At 44.5% G+C, this 23,371-nt stretch overlaps 1 protein-coding gene and 1 long non-coding RNA gene across 3 annotated transcripts; one reads left to right on the top strand and one right to left on the bottom strand.

The window, feature by feature from the left end:
- Positions 1 to 204: 204 nt before the first annotated feature.
- LOC135571367 (uncharacterized) lies at positions 205 to 9,434 on the bottom strand. Its single transcript, XR_010463740.1, has 3 exons — positions 9,208 to 9,434; positions 8,863 to 8,963; positions 205 to 342 (listed from the first exon to the last, which is right to left on the bottom strand). It is a non-coding gene; the product is annotated as an uncharacterized LOC135571367 (long non-coding RNA).
- On the top strand, positions 8,318 to 23,216 carry LOC115118147 (NACHT, LRR and PYD domains-containing protein 3-like). Of its 2 annotated transcripts, XM_029646691.1 has the most exons (9): positions 8,318 to 8,403; positions 10,585 to 11,517; positions 11,895 to 11,930; positions 12,977 to 14,711; positions 17,450 to 17,623; positions 17,702 to 17,881; positions 18,063 to 18,215; positions 18,308 to 18,345; positions 21,434 to 23,216. In XM_029646691.1, the coding sequence occupies exons 2-9, from the start codon at positions 11,247 to 11,249 to the stop codon at positions 22,036 to 22,038; spliced, it is 3,192 nt and encodes a 1,063-aa protein (XP_029502551.1). In that variant the 5' UTR covers positions 8,318 to 8,403; positions 10,585 to 11,246; the 3' UTR covers positions 22,039 to 23,216. The 2 variants fall into 2 exon arrangements, with proteins under 2 accessions (XP_029502551.1, XP_029502573.1); XM_029646713.1 differs by lacking the exon at positions 17,450 to 17,623.
- Positions 23,217 to 23,371: the final 155 nt, after the last annotated feature.

Consider the following 23,371-nt stretch of genomic DNA (forward strand, 5'->3'; position numbering starts at 1 on the left):
TCTTAAAACTAAATGGTTGGTTAATGGCTTGTAAGTCAGCATTTCACTGTAATGTCTACACATGTAGTATTTGGCGCATGTGACAAAAACTATTTGATTTGATACACATAAAAACATGTTATGAACCTGGTGTGACATTGAAACTGTGCTGACACCTAGTGGAAATCAAGAGGAATTACACCACACACACACTAAAACAGATGCTTTACCTACATTGCTCTTTTTTATTAGACACTAATATATACGTCCAATAAACAGACATTAAAAAGTCGGAATGTAAAGCACAAACAACTGGAACGTTCTTCAAAAGCAGCTGTAGTGAGTCAAGCATCTTGAGGTTACCTGAAATAGATTAAAGCATATTTTCTAATTTATTTAGTTGAACTCAACATCATCGACAACATCATTATATCCTTCCTGTTTGGCCCTATCCGGGGGTATCATCAGATGGGGCCACAGTGTCTCCTGACCCCTCCTGTCTCAGCCTCCAGTATTCATGCTGCAGTAGTTTGTGTCGGGGGCTAGGTTCAGTCTGTTATATCTGGAGTACTTCTCCTGTCCTATCCAGTGTCCTGTGTGAATTTAAGTATGCTCTCTCTAATTCTCTCCCTCTCTCTGAGAACCTGAGCCCTAGGACCATGCCTCAGGACTACTGTTATGGGTGTAAGATGGTACAGTGAATGTTCATTACTGCAACTCATGTGTTTTACCGGTGTGCTTGAGATACCCGGATGGATTGTGATGTACTGAACAAGACTGGTTACTCGCATCAATGCCTCTGTCTCGTCATTAACGTTCAAACATGGTGTCAGAGTCGGATAACTACCGTAACCATGCTTTCCGCAAATTAGAGTAACCTGTTCTGGTTTACCAAACAAATGCTTGTTTGAGTAAAATTTTGCCGGAATTGGCCTTAGCTAGAGTGAGTTTGCTAGTTAGCTTCATTGTTGTTAGCACCGGTTAGACATGGCAGCGAACATTCCCCCTCCCGCCGTTATGAAGCTCTGCGGGGATTGGAGCACGAACTGGGATACGTTTAGAGGTGAATGGGAGGACTATGCGCTAGCAACGGGACGTCTGGAAAAGGACGATGATGCAGTGGCTGCCACTTTGAGGACTATAATGGGAACTGAATGCCGACACGTATACAAACACAACCTGAACCTAACAGCAGCTCAGCAAGGTAACGCTATAGCTATTCTTGATACTCTTGAACATTACCTTAAGCCAGCAAAGAACGTCATCTACGAGCGTTATGTTTTCGGTTGTTACAAACAGGAGGACGGGGAGTCCATTGACAGCTTTGTCACTAGGTTAAGGGAAAAGGCCCTCATATGACATGTGACTATGGTGCTTGTAAGAGATGAACTGATCAGAGATAAGATTGTGTTTGGCATAACTGATGAGGGCACCCGCAGACGTTTGCTGAGAGAACGTGACCTGACGCTGGTCTTGGCAGTGGAGACATGCCGTGCAGCAGAGCTTACTGATATACGGATAAGGTCCATGGAGCTAGAAAGGCAACATATGGACAATGTCAATGCTACATTCAGGCAGCCAGTAACACAATTCCCCTTTGCCACAGCTAATGCTACAGCCAACTCTGCAGTAGACAACCCCAATACATGCCGATATTGTGGCATTTCTCATGGACGAGGAAAAGAACACTGCCCAGCCTATGGAAAAATATGCAACTCCTGTGGTACAGCTCATCACTTCGCAAGGGTCTGCATGAAAAGCAAGAGAAAGGAGGGTAAAGTGCACTCCATGGAAACAAACACAGATGAAGGGAACGACAGCACAGAGGATATATATGCTAGCGAGTGCATTAGGGGCAGTGAGGGGAAAAAGGACAAAAGTGGTTTGTCACTCTGCTACTTAATAATAAACCACAGCAATGCCAGCTAGAGTCAGGGGCCACGTGCATTAAAGACAAAAGGAGTCGCACCAAGCTGAAACTGTATTCAGGCCAGCTCATGACCTCTTTAGGCCTGTTTGTGACAGAGTGTGTTTTACGTGGCCAGAAACACACCCTTGAGTTTGAAATAGTTGAAGCTAGTCAACAGCCATTACTGTCAGGTTCTACATGTGAGCGCCTTGGGCTTATTAACTTCACCATCCCAGCTGATCTTAACATTATAGACAAAGTCCAGGCTGGGCCCCTGAGCAAGGCGACGCTCCTAAGCAAGTACCATGATGTCTTCAACGTACCGGTCGAGTCAGTTCCCGGGGAAGTCCACTTTGAGTTGGACGCAGCAATCCAGCCTGTCCAGTGTGCACCCCTCAATGTACCAGTGGCCATGAAAGCCGCTACGAAGGCTCAGCTAGACAAATACGAAGCAGATGGCCACATCATATCCGTCACCGAGCCTACAGACTGGATAAGTAATATGGTTATCGTCAAGAAACCAGACAAGCTACGGATATGCATTGATCCTAAACACCTCAACCGGGCTCTGCGACGTTCACATTACATTATGCCCACGTTGGAGGATGTTCTTTACAAGCTCCCAAAGGCCAGAGTCTTCACGCTCGTGGATGCCAGAGATGCCTTCCTGCAGTGCAAGCTCGACGAGCCCAGCAGCTACATGACCACCTTTTGGACACCCTGGGGCAGGAAGAGGTGGTTGAAGCTTCCGTTTGGTGTCTCTGTGGCTCCAGAGGTGTATCAGCGGAAACAGCATGAGCTGTTGATGGGACTCAGTGGCGTGGAACCCATAGCAGATGACATCCTCGTAGTGGGCTGTGGGGACAGTGATGAGGCAGAATGTGACCATGACGCCAACCTGCTGGCCCTGATGGTCAGATGCAGACAGGTCAAGCTAAGGCGAAGCATAAAAAAGCTTCAGTTTAAAGTGCCAGAGGTCCGCTTTCATGGGCACATCTTGTCCTCCACCGGATTGAAGGCGGATCCTGAAAAAGTGAAGGCTGTCTTGGAAATGCCCCATCCATCTGACGTGAAGGGAGTGCAGCGCTTCCTACCGCGGCTCTCTGAAGTGTGTGAGCCACTAAGGAGGCTCATGGACAAGGACACCATCTGGCATTGGCTCCCAAAACATGATGCAGCAGTGAGGGAAATAAAAAACTGGTCACCCAGACACCTGTACTGTGATACTACAATGAGTCAAAACATGTCACGATTCAGAGTGACTCAAGCCAGTATGGACTTGGCTGTTGCCTCATGCAGGAGGGCCAGCCTGTGGCATTCGCCTCTAGGGCACTCGCCCCAACAGAGCAGAACTATGCCCAGATAGAGGAGGAGTGCCTCAGTATTGTGTTTGCATGCCAACGCTTCCACCACTACCGGTACGGGAGTGACAATATTACCACAGAGACAGATCACAAGCCCCTTATTGCTATATTCAGAAAGCCTCTTCTGAATGCCCCAAAATGACTGCAGTACATGCTACTGGCCCTACAAAACTACAAACTCAAGGTGGTGTATAAGCCAGGGCCAGAGATGTATGTGAGTGACACGCTCAGCAGGGCTACTGCATCAGGCACTCACACACGCTCCATGCATGAACAACACGCAGTGTGCAGCTTACAAACAGAGCAAGTGGATGTTGAACACATCAACCAGGCTGACTACCTCAATGATACGGACCAGTGTCTTATACAAATCAGACAGCACACAGACAGGGACGAGCAACTCCAGGCATTGAGGTCTGTGATTCTGATGGGCTGGCCCGACTGCAGGGAAGAAACTGCTTTAGCCGTCAGAGAATATTGGCCAGTCAAAGAGGAGCTCAGTGTTCAAAACTGAGTAATATTCAAGAGTCAGAGAGTCGTTATTCCCCGGTCTCTACGCCCTGAGATGTTGGCGCACATGCACTCAAGTCACATAGGAGGTGAGGCTTGTTACAGACAAGCACGTGACACACTGTATTGACCAGGAATGCAGAGTGAAATCAAAGACTATGTCAGTAAATGCACAATCTGCAATGAATATGCCATTGAGCAACAGAGAGAGACGATGATGTCCCACGAGCTACCGATGCGCCCCTGGCAGATAGTAAGTCTAGATCTCTTCCAGCACAGTGGCAAAGACTTTCTGCTGGTAGTCGATCATTACTCAGACTTTTGGGAGATTGACCTCTTCCCCGACCTCTTAGCAGAGACAACGATCAAACACTACAAGGCTCAGTTTGCCCGCTATGGCCAGCCAGATGGCACCACGCTCCTACTTGGTCGAAGTGAATGGATCACTGTACCGTCGTAACAGGGTTGACCTTCGGATTGCTGAGCCAGCACCTACTCAGACCCCTGATGGTCAAAGGGGTCGCATGACAAAAGACGGAACCCCAGCAAGTCACATGGGGCCTGAGGCACTGGGGGAAGAGCCAGGGGATCACAGGTCGGCCGCTCCCTCGCCCATCAATACTCCCCTTAGACAGTCAGGTGACACGCCTGTGCGGGAACCCGCAGTCCTCGCAGACAAGCACCCTGTCTTTTCACGCATCTGTCCCAGCCACCAAAAATACTTCATCTGTAGGTTTCCTATCAGGGATTGTTGACAGAGATAAAAGTGAAGAGAATATCAAAATGTATTGTTACCTGAGAAAAATAAATAAATAAACTGTTCATGTTGGAAATTATTACTAGGTTTGTTTTGTTAGTGAATTGACACCTCCTGTCCTATTTTATTAAAGGGAATATGTTATGGGTGTAAGATGGCACAGTGATCTCTCCCAAGTGGTCATTCTCTCTTTCTCCCCTTACCCATCTGTCTATCGCCTCCTTTGAATTCCATGCTGTCACAGTTACCAGCCCTTTCAAGCTTAACATCCTTATCATTTATCGCCCTCCAGGTTCCCTCTGAGAGTTCATCAATGAGCTTGATGCCTTGATAAGCTCCTTTCCTGAGGACGGCTCACCTCTCACAGTTCTGGGCGACTTTAACCTCCCCACGTCTACCTTTGACTCATTCCTCTCTGCCTCCTTCTTTCCACTCCTCTCCTCTTTTGACCTCACCCTCTCACCTTCCCCCCCTACTCACAAGGCAGGCAATTCGCTCGACCTCATCTTTACTAGATGCTGTTCTTCCACTAACCTCATTGCAACTCCCCTCCAAGTCTCCGACCACTACCTTGTATCCTTTTCCCTCTCGCTCTCATCCAACACTTCCCACACTGCCCCTACTCGGATGGTATCGCGCCGTCCCAACCTTCGCTCTCTCTCCCCGCTACTCTCTCCTCTTCCATCCTATCATCTCTTCCCTCTGCTCAAACCTTCTCCAACCTATCTCCTGATTCTGCCTCCTCAACCCTCCTCTTCCTCCCTTTCTGCATCCTTTGACTCTCTATGTCCCCTATCCTCCAGGCCGGCTCGGTCCTCCCCTCCCGCTCCGTGGCTCGACGACTCATTGCGAGCTCACAGAACAGGGCTCCGGGCAGCCGAGCGGAAATGGAGGAAAACTCGCCTCCCTGCGGACCTGGCATCCTTTCACTCCCTCCTCTCTACATTTTCCTATTCTGTCTCTGCTGCTAAAGCCACTTTCTACCACTCTAAATTCCAAGCATCTGCCTCTAACCCTAGGAAGCTCTTTGCCACCTTCTCCTCCCTCCTGAATCCTCCCCCCCTCCCTCTCTGCAGATGACTTCGTCAACCATTTTGAAAAGAAGGTCGACGACATCCGATCCTCGTTTGCTAAGTCAAACGACACCGCTGGTTCTGCTCACACTGCCCTACCCTGTGCTCTGACCTCTTTCTCCCTCTCTCTCCAGATGAAATCTCGCGTCTTGTGACGGCCGGCCGCCCAACAACCTGCCCGCTTGACCCTATCCCCTCCTCTCTTCTCCAGACCATTTCCGAAGACCTTCTCCCTTACCTCACCTCGCTCATCAACTCATCCCTGACCGCTGGCTACGTCCCTTCCGTCTTCAAGAGAGCGAGAGTTGCACCCCTTCTGAAAAAACCTACACTCGATCCCTCCGATGTCAACAACTACAGACCAGTATCCCTTCTTTCTTTTCTCTCCAAAACTCTTGAACGTGCCGTCCTTGGCCAGCTCTCCCGCTATCTCTCTCAGAATGACCTTCTTGATCCAAATCAGTCAGGTTTCAAGACTAGTCATTCAACTGAGACTGCTCTTCTCTGTATCACGGAGGCGCTCCACACTGCTAAAGCTAACTCTCTCTCCTCTGCTCTCATCCTTCTAGACCTATCGGCTGCCTTCGATACTGTGAACCATCAGATCCTCCTCTCCACCCTCTCCGAGTTGGGCATCTCCGGCGCGGCCCACGCTTGGATTGCGTCCTACCTGACAGGTCACTCCTACCAGGTGGCGTGGCGAGAATCTGTCTCCTCACCACGCGCTCTCACCACTGGCGTCCCCCAGGGCTCTGTTCTAGGCCCTCCTATTCTCGCTATACACCAAGTCACTTGGCTCTGTCATAACCTCACATGGTCTCTCCTATCATTGCTATGCAGACGACACACAATTAATCTTCTCCTTTCCCCCTTCTGATGACCAGGTGGCGAATCGCATCTCTGCATGTCTGGCAGACATATCAGTGTGGATGACGGATCACCACCTCAAGCTGAACCTCGGCAAGACGGAGCTGCTCTTCCTCCCGGGGAAGGACTGCCCGTTCCATGATCTCGCCATCACGGTTGACAACTCCATTGTGTCCTCCTCCCAGAGCGCTAAGAACCTTGGCGTGATCCTGGACAACACCCTGTCGTTCTCAACTAACATCAAGGCGGTGGCCCGTTCCTGTAGGTTCATGCTCTACAACATCCGCAGAGTACGACCCTGCCTCACACAGGAAGCGGCGCAGGTCCTAATCCAGGCACTTGTCATCTCCCGTCTGGATTACTGCAACTCGCTGTTGGCTGGGCTCCCTGCCTGTGCCATTAAACCCCTACAACTCATCCAGAACGCCGCAGCCCGTCTGGTGTTCAACCTTCCCAAGTTCTCTCACGTCACCCCGCTCCTCCGCTCCCTCCACTGGCTTCCAGTTGAAGCTCGCATCCGCTACAAGACCATGGTGCTTGCCTACGGAGCTGTGAGTGGAACGGCACCTCAGTACCTCCAGGCACTGATCAGGCCCTACACCCAAACAAGAGCACTGCGTTCATCCACCTCTGGCCTGCTCGCCTCCCTACCACTGAGGAAGTACAGTTCCCGCTCAGCCCAGTCAAAACTGTTCGCTGCTCTGGCCCCCCAATGGTGGAACAAACTCCCTCACGACGCCAGGACAGCGGAGTCAATCACCACCTTCCGGAGACACCTGAAACCCCATCTCTTTAAGGAATACCTAGGATAGGATAAAGTAATCCTTCTCACCCCCCCCCCTTAAAAGATTTAGATGCACTATTGTAAAGTGGCTGTTCCACTGGATGTCATAAGGTGAACGCACCAATTTGTAAGTCGCTCTGGATAAGAGCGTCTGCTAAATGACTTAAATGTAAATGTTAAATGTGATGCCATCTGTTGGTAAATGTTCATTACTGCAAATCATGTGTTTTACCGGTGTGCTTGAGATACCCGGATGGATTGTGATGTACTGAACAAGACTGGTTACTCGCATCAATGCCTCTGTTTCGTCATTTAACGTTCAAACAACTACCTGGCATGATGACTCCTTGCTGTCCCCAGCCCACCTGGCCGTGCTGCTGCTCCAGTTTCAACTGTTCTGCCTGCGGCTATGGAACCCTGACCTGTTCACCGGACGTGCTACCTGTCCCAGACCTGCTGTTTTCAACTCTCTAGAGACAGCAGGAGCGGTAGAGATACTTCCAATGATCGGCTATGAAAAGCCAACTGATATTTACTCCTCTGAGGTGCTGACTTGCTGCACCCTCGACAACTATTGTGATTATTATTGTTTGACCATGCTGGTCATTTATGAACATTTGAACATCTTGGCCATGTTCTGTTATAATCTCCACCCGGCACAGCCAGAAGAGGACTGACCACCCCTCATAGCCTGGTTCCTCTCTAGGTTTCTTCCTAGTTTTGGCCTTTCTAGGGACTTTTTCCTAGCCACCGTGCTTCTACACCTGCATTGCTTGCCGTTTGGGGTTTTAGGCTGGGTTTCTGTACAGCACTTTGAGATATCAGCTGATGAAAGAAGGGCTATATAAATAAATGTGATTTGACACAGACAAGTTACCTACTATATTTGGGAAACAGGATTAACACAGAAAGATCTTGGCAAAATACAATGTATGTTTTTGTAGTACGAGTAGGCTGGTATATACAGTATCAACGGTAACAATTCTGTACAAGCCACCTAGCTAATAAAATACTGGGGCTAGCTAGTTACATTTCAATCATAGCGATTGCCTAATTGAGGCGCAATAGAGTTCACTGGCGAATACCGGAAATAACTAAACCAACGAACGAGAAATGGTGGAGGCTATCAGAATGAAGAGACATTTTTCCGAATAAACGTGGTGAGTGAAAAATGCATTTACATACTGGGTAGGGAGTGGGCTCTCATTCTACCGCTATACGACTTTGTATGCGTTGTTTGTTGGTAACCTTGATATTTACTACGTTTTCGGAACGGATTCAGGGACATTCGAAAATGCAAAATAAGATGGAGGATTGTGAAATGAAGGGTAGAGTCCTAGATAGCATCAACTGTTAAACAATGGATAAAGGACTTTTTAGTTCTTATGGTTAAAATGAGCAGAGCAGTATTCCACTCCTAGGGGACTTCAGTAGTGTGCTGAACCAATTTACACGTCCATTTCTAGTAACAAGACCCACCAGAACTAATAATACCACCTGACGCTTCAGATAGTGTGGGCAAGTGTTGTTACTGATGTAGTGTAAAGGTCTACGTGGCACCGATTTCGGCACCTACAGCTATTCATACCAAAACCGCTGGCTTTCTGTCTGACTCTCACCTGTTACCGCAGGAACTGGTCCCAAACCCAACCAGTCCCGCAACGTTTAGGCATATGTGACGCAGCTCACTTGCCAGCCATGGTCCCAGCAATTATGCGCCCTATAGGAAATGGGTTAAATTACCAGAGATTCTCACATGGCCCTTTTTTATATTAGGCTTCCGGTAGTACTAGACATAGTTTGAAGAGAGCAGTTGGAGAGACTTTTACTTTCTCTTCATTCAATCAATCAATAACATTGGTTGTTTATAAGGCCCTTTTTACATCAGATGTCACAACGTGCTATACAGAAACTCCAAACAGCAAGCAATGCACTCTCTTAAACTACTACGTTGTATAGCCTACCGTTTAGGAGTGGGACGATTTTCAGGCGGAGAAAAATATGGGTGTTAATATTTATTTATAGGCAATGTAGTAAACTATAGCCTAATCATATTTAGTAAAGACAACTGCCTGGTGTTTCTCCGCCCATGCATAAGCTAGCCGACTACTTAATTGAGACCACTTTCGCACGACATGTATGGCTACTGAACTTGAAGCAACAAGAATGACAACAGCCGACACTTTTAGGAGGACGATTTGCAGGCAGAGACAAAAAAAATGGATAGTCAATGTTTATTGAGTAATAAAATGTGCAAGGCTCACACACCATGGTAGCCTGTGCGCGAGTTTTTTTTCAATGATTATCCATGTTTTTGATTGCACTTTGACTCACGTTGTTTGAGCGCCCTCCACTTTTCATTATCAGTATTTATTTTTCAGACACTGTAGTAAACTATAGTCTAATCATATTTAAATTAATTTAATTGTTAAGGTAACTGCCACGTTATTCCCCACATGCTTAGGTCGACTATTTCATTGAAACCACACATATAGGCTACTAGGCGCACTTGATCTCGCACGGCCAGCTGGGAGAGTAGGCTACTGAAGTCGAAGCAGCGAATTCTGAGTGCATAATTCGACAGACGTGTTTTTAATACACTAGGTAGGCCTAGGCTAACAGCACACAAAGCAGAGATGCCCGTTTCCCAATAATTTGCGGGACAACAAAAACATTTTCACCCGTCTTCTCAGTCCGACCGCGCCGCAATGATCTCTATCCGGACTCGTAGGTTTCAAATGGTTGTGAGAATGTCATAGTTTATGTACATATTTATATCCATATTTGTAGTGCACAAATTAAACGTGTTTTTTTTTCTTATTCATGGAAACTCCGTTGACTAGGCTTGATTGAATAGGACCCTCAGTCTGAACGCAAATTGCTCCAGTAGTTCATAGTAAAGTGAATAATACTGATGAATGAAAATGTAAAAATGTATAATGTTCAGAGTCAGCACAAAATAATGTTCAGAGTCAGCACATTGACAAAATCACAGGAGGAACAAGAAACTTCTCTCCAGACACCTATCCAATCGTCTTAGATTTCTACAAGTGCCTATAAAAGGGGTAGGAATAGGGCTGTAGGGGTTTATTTGAAAATGACAGATAACATAATATCACAACTGGTTTCTGCCTCCAGCAAAACTTCCTGTTGCAGTTTTCTCATTGGAAACCTCATTGACTCTATTACAGTGGGTTTGCAGGAGCCGGTGTCTTGTAGAAAGGGAAGGAAGAGGATACGCTGTTATAGAATGTATGGTATGTGAGCAGGTGAACTTGAATAAATGCCCATGTTAATTAGTAACTAACGTCTAGTTATTGCAATATCACACTCTATTCTAGTAAACCAGTAAGAAAAGGACAATCACCTCCGGACAGGAGCAGCAGACCTGAGTTAGTCGTGAGACAGAAGATAACTTTCCAGACCAGTTCACCATGTCAGCAGCTGTGAAGGGGGTCAAAGACTAACGGTAAAGATCAAACCAGAAAATTAAAGTTATTGTACACTCGACCTTCAGAGTGATTGTTCCCTAAGTGAAATATGCAATTACATGCTAAAAGGTGACAATAGGATCTCGCAGCCTCATCCTTGCTCTGCACAACAATAATACCCTTTGTAAAAGCCCATCTGAACTATCTTGGCTTAACGATAAGAATCTTTCACCATTTCCTACCGAACTACCTCCTCACTAGGCACAGACGTCAGTTCTACGTCTACTTTGGATTAACATTTGTTTGAGTTGTCAACGAACCTTGAATTCAACGTGAAATCGACAACACATTTTCACCATGTCATTGGATTGAGGTTAGAAGTTGGATGAAAAAAGACTAAATGCCCTTACATTGGTAACTTTTTGCAAATCTAATCCGTTTTTCACATTGATTCAACGTCATCACATTGCTTTTTTTTTGTTGGTTGAAATGACGTGGAAGCAAACACACAGACTATTTTGATTCAAACAGTTTTTGCCTAGTGGGTCATGTTTTCAACTCACTGATCAACAATGGAGACACCTGTCCCTGAGCTGCTGCTGGCCACTCTAGAGGACAACCTGTGTGAAAAAAAACTAAAGAAATTCAAATGGCACCTGGTCCAGGGTGTAAAAGGTTTCCCTCAACACATCCCAAAGGCTCGGCTGGACAAAGCCGACCACCAGGACACTGTGGATAAGATGGTGGAGACTTACGGCCTTGAGGGCGCAAAGATGATCACACTGGAGGTCCTGAAGAAGATGAAGCTGATTGATCTCACTAATATGTGGACAGAACCAGCAGGTTAGATGATTTAAAAACATATAAAGGGATAATAGATAGTCATATTGTGTTAGTATTGAAATGGCTATGGTCTGGCTCTGGCCTGTTCAAGAACTATAAGTTATACCCATTAGCGTATGTGATGTTCATGACAATATTATGATGCCATACAGTTAATGTGTTCAGAATGTATTGCCAAAATTCATGGTATCAATGTACGTACATTTAGTTTTAATAAAGGTTTGGGGTTGGTGTTCCATTGTAATTTTAGCACGGCTGTGATGGTCGATGGTACTACTTGGATAGCGCCTTTTTATATATGACCTCAGCACGTGCTTAAAGCCATGCTAAAACCACCATGAATCACACAGCCTCTCTCTCCCCTCTCTCTTTCTCAGCCCGGAGTAGTCCAGCAGTGGTTCAGAAAGTCAGAGGTGAGCAATACAAATGAGCACAACGGCTACGTTTGACACGTGGCACGTCATATTATGTGAAGTGGTTTTCTGGTTGAGAACCAGATAAGACGTCTTGTTTTTTTCATGACAAAATCAAAACATCCTAGGAAGAATACTGCAAAGTTGCTACTTTTCATACAACAATTACAAAACCTGACCAAAAGATGACATAATGATGTCAAACACGTGCAGTTATATAAATAACTAGTGGCACTGTGCCCTGCGGGCAGTCAGTCATCTGATTAATGCAATTCCATGCAATTTCATCTGATGACTGTAACCATAAAAAAATATATTTAAAAAATATGACTGAAATTACCACAGAATCTTTAACTCAATAACCCGTCTACTAATAAACTATGGTCAACTTCCTGTCTATTTGAAATGTAATGATTATTTTGCTTATGATCATGTGTTGAGCTATTCAATTGTCATAGACAATTATTTTGTTGCAAATGCAACTGTGACCATGTAAAGAATTGTTAGGCTACTCATTTGAAATCCTCAGGTGGACACCTTGTGTGACCAATAGTCTGTGTGAGACCTGGCACAGTAAAATAATTTTGTTGCAAAAGCGACTGCCTCCCATACATCATAGAACACTCTTCAGCATCATTTAAAAATAAAAAATAAATGAAAATGTTTTACCAATACTCCAGCAAGCTATCACAGGTGTGTAGAATCTGTAGAAAAGCTTTTCTTGTGCCGAGTTGCGGTAGCTCTGAAAAGTCCTGAAATCGGATCTTTGGGCTTCATTTGGATGGCACATGGGAGTTACCACAGGTTATGTTGATGAGTCCTAGCTTTTACCTGGGCCATTTCCCATATTGGCCTAGAACATATTATCTACACTACAGGCTGATCAGTTTTGGAAACCAAATCTAGCCGAGGCTACTTATTAGCCTACTGTCTGGAATTTATCTGGTGTTGGTCTGCAAATGTGATCAAAGATGCATGTGTTTTATTATAGACTAAAAGTGTAAAGAATAAACTAAATCTATCTTTGTTTTCCCTTGCAATTGAAGATGAACTGAAATCGTACCTAAAGAAGAAGTATGACCAAATATATGAGGGGACATCAAAGAAAGGGGATTTCGTCTATCTAAACAAGATCTACACTGAGCTTTACGTGATAGATGGGGCCATGGGAGGGGTCAGTGGTGATCATGAGGTCAGATGTCTGGATTCCAGAACACCAGCCACAGAAGAGACCGTTAAGCTCAGTGAAATATTCAAACCCCAGCCTGATCAGAAGAAACGAATCAGAACAGTGCTTTCACTGGGCATCGCTGGCGTGGGAAAAACTGTCTCTGTACAGAAGTTTATTCTCGACTGGACAGAAGGAAAGGAGAACCAGGACATTGACTTCATCATTCCACTTCCTTTTCGCCAAATCAATAAAATAAGAGAAGAAGACTGCAGTCTGATTGACCTGCTTCATCAGTTCTTCCCCTTCATGGAACCGATCGATACTCTGGAGGAAGGTTTTAAGGTTCTGTTCATCTTTGATGGTCTGGATGAGAGTCGGCTCCCTCTGGCCCTTAATCATAATAAAGATGTGGCTAAAGACACAACAACAGCTCCGCTGGACGTCCTGATCACAAACCTCATCACAGGACAGCTCCTCCCTTCTGCTCTCATCTGGATAACCTCCCGACCTGCAGCAGCCAATCAGATTGATCGAAACTACATCCACCAGTGGACCGAGATACGAGGTTTCAATGACCCTCAGAAGGAGGAGTACTTCAGGAAGAGATTCTGTAATGATGACCAGGCCTACAGAATCATCAACCATATAAAGTCTTCAAGGAGCCTCCACATTATGTGTCACATACCAGTGTTTTGTTGGATTTCAGCCACTGTTCTGAATGATATCCTGGGTAAAACAAAGAGTGGAGAGATGCCAAAGACTCTGACTAAAATGTACGAACACTTCCTGCTCTGCCAGACTGATAAAATGACAGAACAGAAGTATCCCACAGGTAGTAAAAACGCTGTCCTTCAACTAGCAAAACTAGCATTCTGTCAACTGCAAAAAGGACAATTGATTTTCTATGAGAAAGACCTGCGAGAGAGTGGTATTGACATTGAGGTGGCTATAGTGTACTCGGGTGTGTGCACTGAAATATTTCTGGAGGAGGAGAAAGTTTTTAGCTTTGTGCATCTGAGTGTTCAGGAGTTCCTTGCAGCTCTATATGCTTACCACTGTCACACAACAGACAACAACAATGTACTTCTCCCAAAGCTGACAAGGAAACATTCAATATTTTGTTTTGAATGTATTCCACAGTCTTGGAAATCTGTGTTTGATTTACATAAGACGGCAATCGACAAAGCCTTAGAGAGCCAGAATGGACACTTGGACCTTTTTCTCCGCTTCCTGCTTGGTCTTTCACTGGAGTCCAATCAGAGACTCCTGAGTGGAATCCTACCAGAGACAAAGGACAGAGAGGACATTGAGAAAACAGTCAGCTACATCAAGGAGAAAATCCGAGAGGACCTTTCTCCAGAGAAGAGCATCAACCTGTTCCACTGTCTGAGTGAGCTGAAGGATGAGTCTCTGGTGCTGGAGATCCAGAGCTACCTGAGATCGGGGAGTCTGCCAGTGAATAACCTGTCACCTACACAGTGGTCAGCACTTACCTTTGTGTTAATGACATCTGAGGAAACACAAGAGGTGTTTGACCTGAAGAAATACATCAGATCAGAGGAGGGCCTCCTGAAGCTGTTGGCAGTCATCACCTCCTGCAGGTGTGCTCTGTAAGTAGGCTACTAAAGTTAAAGTTGATCTTTGTATATCCCAGGGATAAATATATTTTGGTCTCCATAAAATCATCAAATCGTATTTGTCACATGCGCCAAATACAACAGGTGTAGGTAGACCTTACTGTGAAATGCTTACTTACAAGCCCTTAACCAATAATGCAGTTTTAAGTAAATAAAATAAAACGTTTTTTTTAAAGTAACAAATAATTAAAGAGCAGCAGTAAAATAACAACAGCGAGGCTATATACAGGGGGTGCCGGTACAGAGTCAATATGCGGGGGCACCAGTTAGTCAAGGTCATTGTGATAATATGTACAGTACATGTAGGTAGAGTTAAAGTAACATTTTCACGTTTGATTTTCTCTTTCCAAAGTATAATTGAATTGCACCATCCTTGCTAATTTCAAGTGCTTGGCCACCAGAGACGGGTAATGACATAGATGTGCCATTCAAAATGTAAACATCTAAAGCAGACACCTCCATCAGAGAGAGTGATAGATCCTCAGTAGACAATGGACCTGATCGGACAGCTCAGAGTTTCTGCTCTTTTCTGTCCATTAAAAAAAACAAATGGATTGGTGGAAGAGGCAGGGAGAGTGATAGATCCTGGAGGGATACTACTACTTTATACAACGGTTGGGTCTAATCTTGCACGCTGATTGGTTAAAACCGCATTCCAGCCAGTGTCTATACCAGAAGTTATCACCAGCTAAAACTATGATGTTAAAATGCCTATTTACTCTGTTCCATCTCACTGCACAATCCACTGTCTCATCAGCTCAACCAGACAAGTATAAACTTGATCTCCCATTTCTTTTAGACTAGCAATTGGTTTTCAGTAGCGGAGATTTGTAAAACACTTGCGGTCTGTCTCTCTGACATTTGCAACATTGTTTCAATATTGAAATTCGATCTCCAGCTGTCCCATAGTAATGAATGTGTCGAGACGAGACAGACAGGCAAGCATCTTTTCCCAGGTAGTTGAAATCACGAATTAGCATCATTTTTAACATTTACGTCATATAGCATCATATATAACATTTACGAGGAAATGTCAATAGAAAACAGGTAAAATGAAACGAAGTGCAGCGTTGATCGACATGGTAATAGCTCTATAGTATTGGAGATCGGGGAGTCTGCCAGTGAATATTGGAGAAAAGTTGAAAAAACTGACCCTCCGTTACATCTTGACGTGTCATGTCGTAACGTACAGCACGCATAGGCAACTATTTCTGTCTTACAATCTCTCTCCGCCAGGTGTAGCACTTCTCTCATCCTTTAAAAACAACATTTTAGAGGCGATAAGGTTATAAGTTGGACAAATCGAGTGGGAAAAAAAGCTATTTTCCCACACGACATCTCTCCTTCTCACTATCACGCATTAGTTTCGCTTCCCCACCCGCCATTTTTAAAAAGACCCGACGGGGCTCATTGCCTGCTTGAATTATGCAGAAACGGGCAGCATTTAGGTCATGTAATTGATTCTGCTGGAAAGGGGAGAAATTGTGCTTTACAATGGTATTGACATTACAGTTGATCTGGAAGTATTACGTTTTTGGGGCGCTAAAATAAGGGCAATTGTACGGACCAAGGCGATAAAGGAGTTTACGTTAGTTATGTTGTTGGCTAGCTCCTCTTAACAACAGTGTCCTGATGCGAGCACACATTTTCGGTGCCAGGTTAAATCGTGCATCATTAGCTCATTGTTATGGATGTATCCAAATAAATGTCTCAAGAAAACAGTTAAACAAATGCAATTGCAGCTACTGTTGTTATTCTGGCTGAACTGTTTGACGTGACTGTATGTTAGCCGTAGTTGGCTGGCTGGCAAGCAAAGGATAAGGACATTGTCAGCCAGTATGGCAATGGAGCATAAAGACTGATTGGCTGGGTCGCATCCATAGATACAGAACATAAAGACTGATTGGCTGAGTCGCATCCATAAATACAGAACATAAAGACTGATTGGCTGGGTCGCGTCCATAGATACAGAACATAAAGACTGATCGGCTGGGTCGCGTCTCTTGCAACCAAACCGATAGAACGAACGACCAGCCGGCTCAGGTAGCAACCCTAGATTTTGTGTTTCGACTATATCTCGTGGAAGGATGAAATAGTATTAATAAATATATCAAAATAACGTTTTTAATGAAAATATGTAAATCATTATTTGAATATGTTGGTAACCCGTTGTATAAAAGTGATAATGCCCTTGAAGCCGATGTTTGGAGGATATATTGGCACGGTTTGCCTAACAACACTCGTGCCAATATGTCCCCACAACACCGGCTTCTCTGGCATCATCACTTAAATACAAGACACCTCCATCAGAGAGGGATAGATCAGAGAGGGATACGACGACCATATAAGATGTTTTAAACACAAAATAGTTGATAATAGAGGAGCCAATACTGCCATGTGATTTGATGTGTAGCATTGTTGAAATAAACGTTTCATTCTGCTTCAGTGTCCCCCTCCCCACTCAGACCACTCCCAGACAGTCCTAGCAAAATTCTAAATACTTGCTTGAGAAATTGCTTTTGCTAAGAAGCTATTAGTTTCTTTTTGAACATTTTGATTGTTTTCAATCACAGTAAGGTACTTAATTGTTACCCAGAAATGATTTGATAATGAGGTCAAAACTGCTGCATTGGACCTTTAATGCATACACTATGAGAAAGAGTTATGCAATTTAACATGTGTGTCATTCTGTGAAAAACATTATTCTCCAGACTAGATAGCTGTAACCTTACAGCAAGATGCTGTGAAATGTTGGCAAAAGCTATCGGCTCAAACTCCTCTTACATGAGAGAGCTGGACCTGAGTGACAATGACCTACAGGATTCAGGAGTGAAACTGCTCTCTGCTGGGCTGAGGAGTCCAATCTGCAAACTGGAGACACTAAGGTGAATATTTCTAGACTTGAATTGGGCTCTGTTTATTTGTTCAATTGTGCTTTCTTTGTTCTTTTATTTATTTTTTAGACTGAATAGATGTAACCTCACAAAGAACTGCTGTGTAGCATTGGCCTCAGCTCTGACTCCGAGGTCAAACACCTCACACCTAAGGAAGCTGGACCTGAGTGACAACAATCTACAAGACTCAGGGGTCCAGAAGCTTTCTGATAGACTGAATGATCCACAATGTAAACTGGAGACACTGGGGTCAGTTGCTTTGGGTTATATGGGGCAATTTTCTCAGACCTTCTAGCTAATGTCTGTAGCTATTATAATGTATGAGTGTTCTCAATGTAGGCTTGAATAAAATGTTATCAAGCCTTTGGTTTATACCTGTGAACTGAAGAAGAGTTTTGGGAAGATTTGATGATAGCAACTGTTTCCACAGGTTGTCGCTCTGCGGAGTCACCGAGAAAGGCTGTGCTTATCTGGCTTCAGCTCTGAGGTCAAACCCCTCCCACCTGAAAGAGTTGGACCTGAGCTACAATCACCCAGGAGATTCAGGAGTAAAGCTGCTCTCTGCTGGACAACATACAGTCAGGTGGGTCACAACAATGCATACTGTGAAATGGGTGATAAACACTAATATTACAAAATCTTAATTCGGTGCATTCTCTGCTCTTCTCTTACTAGGTTTCACCCTGGGGGAGAATACTGGTTCAGCGTTAGATGTAAGTGTGTTGGTGACTTTGCTCCCAGTCTGCATGTTAGCGCTGGATTAAAATGATACTAAGAAAGAGCTCTGTGCTTGATTACATCGAAAAAGCTACATAAACATTAGGAACACCTTCCTAATATGGAGTTGCACCCTCCCCATTTGCCCTCATAACAGTCTCAATTTGTCAGTGCATGGACTCTACAAGGTGTCAACACACTGGCCCATGTTGACTCCAATGCTTCCCCCAGTTGTCAGTTGGCTGGATGTCCTTTGGGTGGTGGACCATTCTTGATACACACGGAAAACTATTGAGCGTGAAAAACCCAGCAGCGTTGCAGTTCTTGACACAAACCAGTGCGCCTGGAACCTACTACCATACCCCGTTCAAAGACATTTAAATATTTTGTCTTGCCCATTCACCTTCTGAATGGCCCACATACACAATCCATGTCTCAGGTGTCTTAAGGCTTAAAAATCCTTCTTTAACCTGTCTCCTCCCCTTCATCTACACGGATTGAAGTGGATTTAACAAGTGACATCAATAGCATTCACCTGGTCAGTCTGTCATGGAAAGGGCAGGTGTCCTAAATGTTTTGTTTACTCAGTGAACAGAAATATAAACACAACATGTAAAGTGTTGGTCCCATGTTTCATGAGCTGAAATAAAAGATCCCAGACATATCCCATACGCACAAAAAGCTTATTTCTCTCAAATGTTGTGCACAAAGTTGTTTACATCTCTGTTAAAGCATTTCTCCTTTGCCAAGATAATCCATCCAGTTGACAGGTGTGGCATATCAAGAAGCTGATTAAACAGCATGATCATTACACAGGTGCACCTTGTGCTGGAGACAATAAAAGGCCACTCTAAAATGTGCAGTTTTGTTACACCACATAATGCCACAGATGTTTCCAGTTTTGAGGGAGCGTGCAATTGGCATGCTGACTGCAGGAATGTCCACCAGAGCTGTTGCCAGATAATTGAATGTTAATTTCCCTACAATAATTTGGCAATACGTCCAACCGGCCTCACATGATAATGCAATTCCAATTCCTGGAAGCTGAACCTGTCCTAGTTCCTCCATGACCTGCATACTCACCAGATATGTCACCCATTGAGCATGTTTGGGTGGCTCTGGATTGACATGTACGACCGCATGTTACAGGTCCCGCCAATATCCAGCAACTTTGCACAGCCTTTGAAGAGGAGTGAGACAACATTCCACAGGCCACAATCAACAGCCGGATCAACTCTATACAAAGGAGATGTGCCACGCGGCATTAGGCAAATGATGCTCACACCAGATACTGACTGGCCCCTACTTTTTTAAAGGTATCTGTGACCAACAGATGCATATCTCTATTCCCAGTCATGTGAAATCCATAGATTAGGGCCTAATAAATTCATTTCAATTGACTGATTTCCTTATATGAACTGTAACTCAGAAAAATTGTTGCGTGTTGCGTTTATATTTTTGTTCAGTATAAATACATTTTTCATCTTAAATGTCCATTTAGTTAGGCAATTTATGTTAATAATTCATAGGACTACAATCTCGTTTGATAAAATAGATATGCCTAATATTTAAGTTCTCAATTGGCTTGATTTAGTTGCAACACAATGAAGTGGACAGTTCTTTACTTTAAAGGTTACACTTCCCTAGCGCCATCCCTTGACTGAAACAGGTGGTGGGGCTACTGTTTTTCCAATCCCAGACTGTTGTTTTAAATGTGCAGTCCGTAATTCAAAAATCAACCAAACGGCTGTCCGGCATCTTTTTGGGGGGGTGAAACAGCTACGGGATAGGGCTGGAGAGACCACTCTCAAATAGACAAACAGCTACGGGATGGGGCTGGAGAGACCACTCTCAACTAGACAAACAGCTACGAGATGGGGCTGGAAAAACCACTCTCAGAGACCACTCTCAACTAGACAAACAGCTACGAGATGGGGCTGGAGAGACCACTCTCAACTAGACAAACAGCTACGAGATGGGGCTGGAGAGACCACTCTCAAATAGACAAACAGCTACGGGATGGGGCTGGGGCGAGATGGGGCTGGAGACCACTCTCAAATAGACAAACAGCTACGGGATGGGGCTGGAGAGACCACTCTCAAATAGACAAACAGCTACGGGATGGGGCTGGAGAGACCACTCTCAAATAGACAAACAGCTACGGGATGGGGCTGGAGAGACCACTCTCAAATAGACAAACAGCTACGGGATGGGGCTGGAAAAACCACTCTCAAATAGACAAACAGCTACGGGATGGGGCTGGAGAAACCACTCTCAACTAGACAAACAGCTACGGGATGGGGCTGGAGAAACCACTCTCAAATAGACAAACAGCTACGGGATGGGGCGAGATGGGTCTGGAGAGACCACTCTCAACTAGACAAACAGCTACGGGATGGGGCTGGAGAAACCACTCTCAAATAGACAAACAGCTACGGGATGGGGCTGGAGAAACCACTCTCAAATAGACAAACAGCTACGAGATGGGTCTGGAGAGACCACTCTCAACTAGACAAACAGCTACGGGATGGGGCTGGAGAAACCACTCTCAAATAGACAAACAGCTACGGGATGGGGCTGGAGAGACCACTCTCAACTAGACAAACAGCTACGGGATAGGGCTGGAGAAACCACTCTCAACTAGACAAACAGCTACGGGATAGGGCTGGAGAAACCACTCTCAACTAGACAAACAGCTACGGGATAGGGCTGGAGAAACCACTCTCAACTAGACAAACAGCTACGGGATAGGGCTGGAGAAACCACTCTCAACTAGACTGGAGATATGGATTAAAGGATTGACCGTCCATGAGATCTAAATGATCATTTTAATTAACCATGTTTTGAAGCTATCGTGTTTTTATTCCATTTATTTTGTACAATTACTAATTATGGACATAATACTTTTGTACAATTATTAAGTCCAAAAATGGATGTACCAATTCCAGATTGCCCCTTGAATACTATTGATTAATGTCCACTGTATCAGTATGCATTTTAATAGAGCACAGTTTAAATGACTTGCTTACACTTTACATCGTTACGTGAATATTGATAACTTTTTTTCCTTCATTCCCCGACCAGATGCCTGTAACCTCACACTGGACCCAAACACAACATTCAGAAATCTATCTTTGTCTGAGGAGAACAGGAAGGTGACATGGGTGACCATGAAGCAGCCATACCCTGATCACCCTGAGAGATTTCACGACTATGCACAGGTGCTGTGTAGAGAGGGTCTGACTGGCCGCTGCTACTGGGAGGTCGAGTGGAGTGGGAATAGGGTTGAAATAGGTATGACATATAAAGGAATCAGCAGAAGAGGACAGATAGATGACTGTGTTTTGGGACACAATGACAAATCCTGGTGTCTAGATTGTGATGGTAACCAATACACTGCCTGGCACAATGATGAGGACACTGCCATATCTGTCTCCTCTCGCTCCAACAGAGTAGGAGTGTCTCTGATTTGGTCGGACGGCAGTTTGTCCTTCTATAGCATCTCTTCTTCTAACACGTTGACACACCTGTACACATTCCATACCAAATTCACAGAGCCCCTCTACCCAGGGTTTAATATTACAAACAACTCTTCAGTGACTTTGTGTCATAGATACCGAATGAGAAGTTCCCAGGCTCAAATTCCACCGCATATAGGCAAGAGCCTGATACACTATGCAACAGAGTGAGACTTGAAAGGAGCGCACCTTAAAATGGTGGTGGGAGAGAGAACCTGCTACAGTTGTTTAGATGGGATTTTGAAAATGAAGATTCTGAGTTTATAAAGTGAAAACGATTTCTAAGATGCATACTTTCACATATAATTAAGTCGTGCATTCGGACACGAGTCCTGCATTCAGACACGAGTGCCAGAAATGTTCCAAAAAGCGGAATCTGCATTGATTACCATGGAGAGTGGATGTTCCTATTCCGCTTTGTCCGGTGGAGCGGGCCAGAGGCTCCTTTCAAGTCCTGTTTTGAGGCCTTGTGAAACCAGAGGGTTCCAGAGAGCCGGCTGGGTGGAGGAGCACTATCTGTTGGATGTAGGCCCACAGACGTTCCCTCTCCTCTGTGTAGTTCCAGTTACACTCTAACTGGAATGTCAGCTGCAGGACAGCAAAACTAGGGGCTTGTGGAATGGAATGTCAGCTGCAGGACAGCAAAACTAGGGGCTTGTGGAATGACGGAAGCTATACTGTTACTCACACAAAACATGAAACAATACAAGAACGCCATTAGACAAGGACAGAACTACATGCCTTTTTAAAAATGTACACGCAGCCTACATATCAATGGATGCACACTTTTCCATTGATTCTATTGGATTTAGTCTATTCCAGTGAATCTTTTGGCTCTTATAGACTGTATTATACAGTCTCTTATGAACATCATGAAGTTGTACTTGTTTCATCAGTCACTAGTACTCTGGTCGTTGTCTTTGCTGGTGACATCACATTTCTCCTCTGGGGATTAATTCATCTCCCGTTAACAGACGTTCCATTTCTACAATTACGCAATATTTTAGTTCTGGGTTAGGGATGAATTAATGTAACAGGACTGTGTCCATGTCCATCTCAGATTCTATCTGGTGAGTGCAATGAATTAATGTAACAGGACTGTGTCCATGTCCATCTCAGATTCTATCTGGTGAGTGCAATTTGATTACCTGTTTGTTTTGAATAAAAATGGCTGACCAAATGGAAGGGTTGAACTATCCAGGGAAACTTAAATAGATTTAGCAATAGGACATTTTTGGGGGTATTACACGACACTTGATGTGATGTCACAGAGGACAAAACAATCTATTTGAAAAATGTATATTTATTTTGTTCTGTTTATCTGAAATAAATCATATTTAACAATGTAATCAAGTCTCAAGTAGTGATTTTCTACTGAAAGAAAATAAAGGCCTATAGATGCGGTAAAGAGGTCAATGGAACACAGACCGTGGGGGATAGAAGGACGGCAGATAGGCGCACAGTAAACAAATCTGATCTAACAAGGTGGATAGTCATCAAATCG

Source organism: Oncorhynchus nerka, linkage group LG4 (assembly GCF_034236695.1).
Source record: "Oncorhynchus nerka isolate Pitt River linkage group LG4, Oner_Uvic_2.0, whole genome shotgun sequence".
NCBI lineage: Eukaryota > Metazoa > Chordata > Actinopteri > Salmoniformes > Salmonidae > Oncorhynchus > Oncorhynchus nerka.

Coding starts and splice junctions, on each gene's coding strand:
- LOC115118147 (XM_029646691.1), top strand. CDS start 11,247: ATGGAGACACCTGTCCCTGAGCTGCTGCTGGCCACTCTAGAGGACAAC. Junction 14,712..17,449: donor ACCTCCTGCAGGTGTGCTCT/GTAAGTAGGCTA, acceptor ATTATTCTCCAG/ACTAGATAGCTGTAACCTTA. Junction 17,882..18,062: donor TGTAAACTGGAGACACTGGG/GTCAGTTGCTTT, acceptor CTGTTTCCACAG/GTTGTCGCTCTGCGGAGTCA.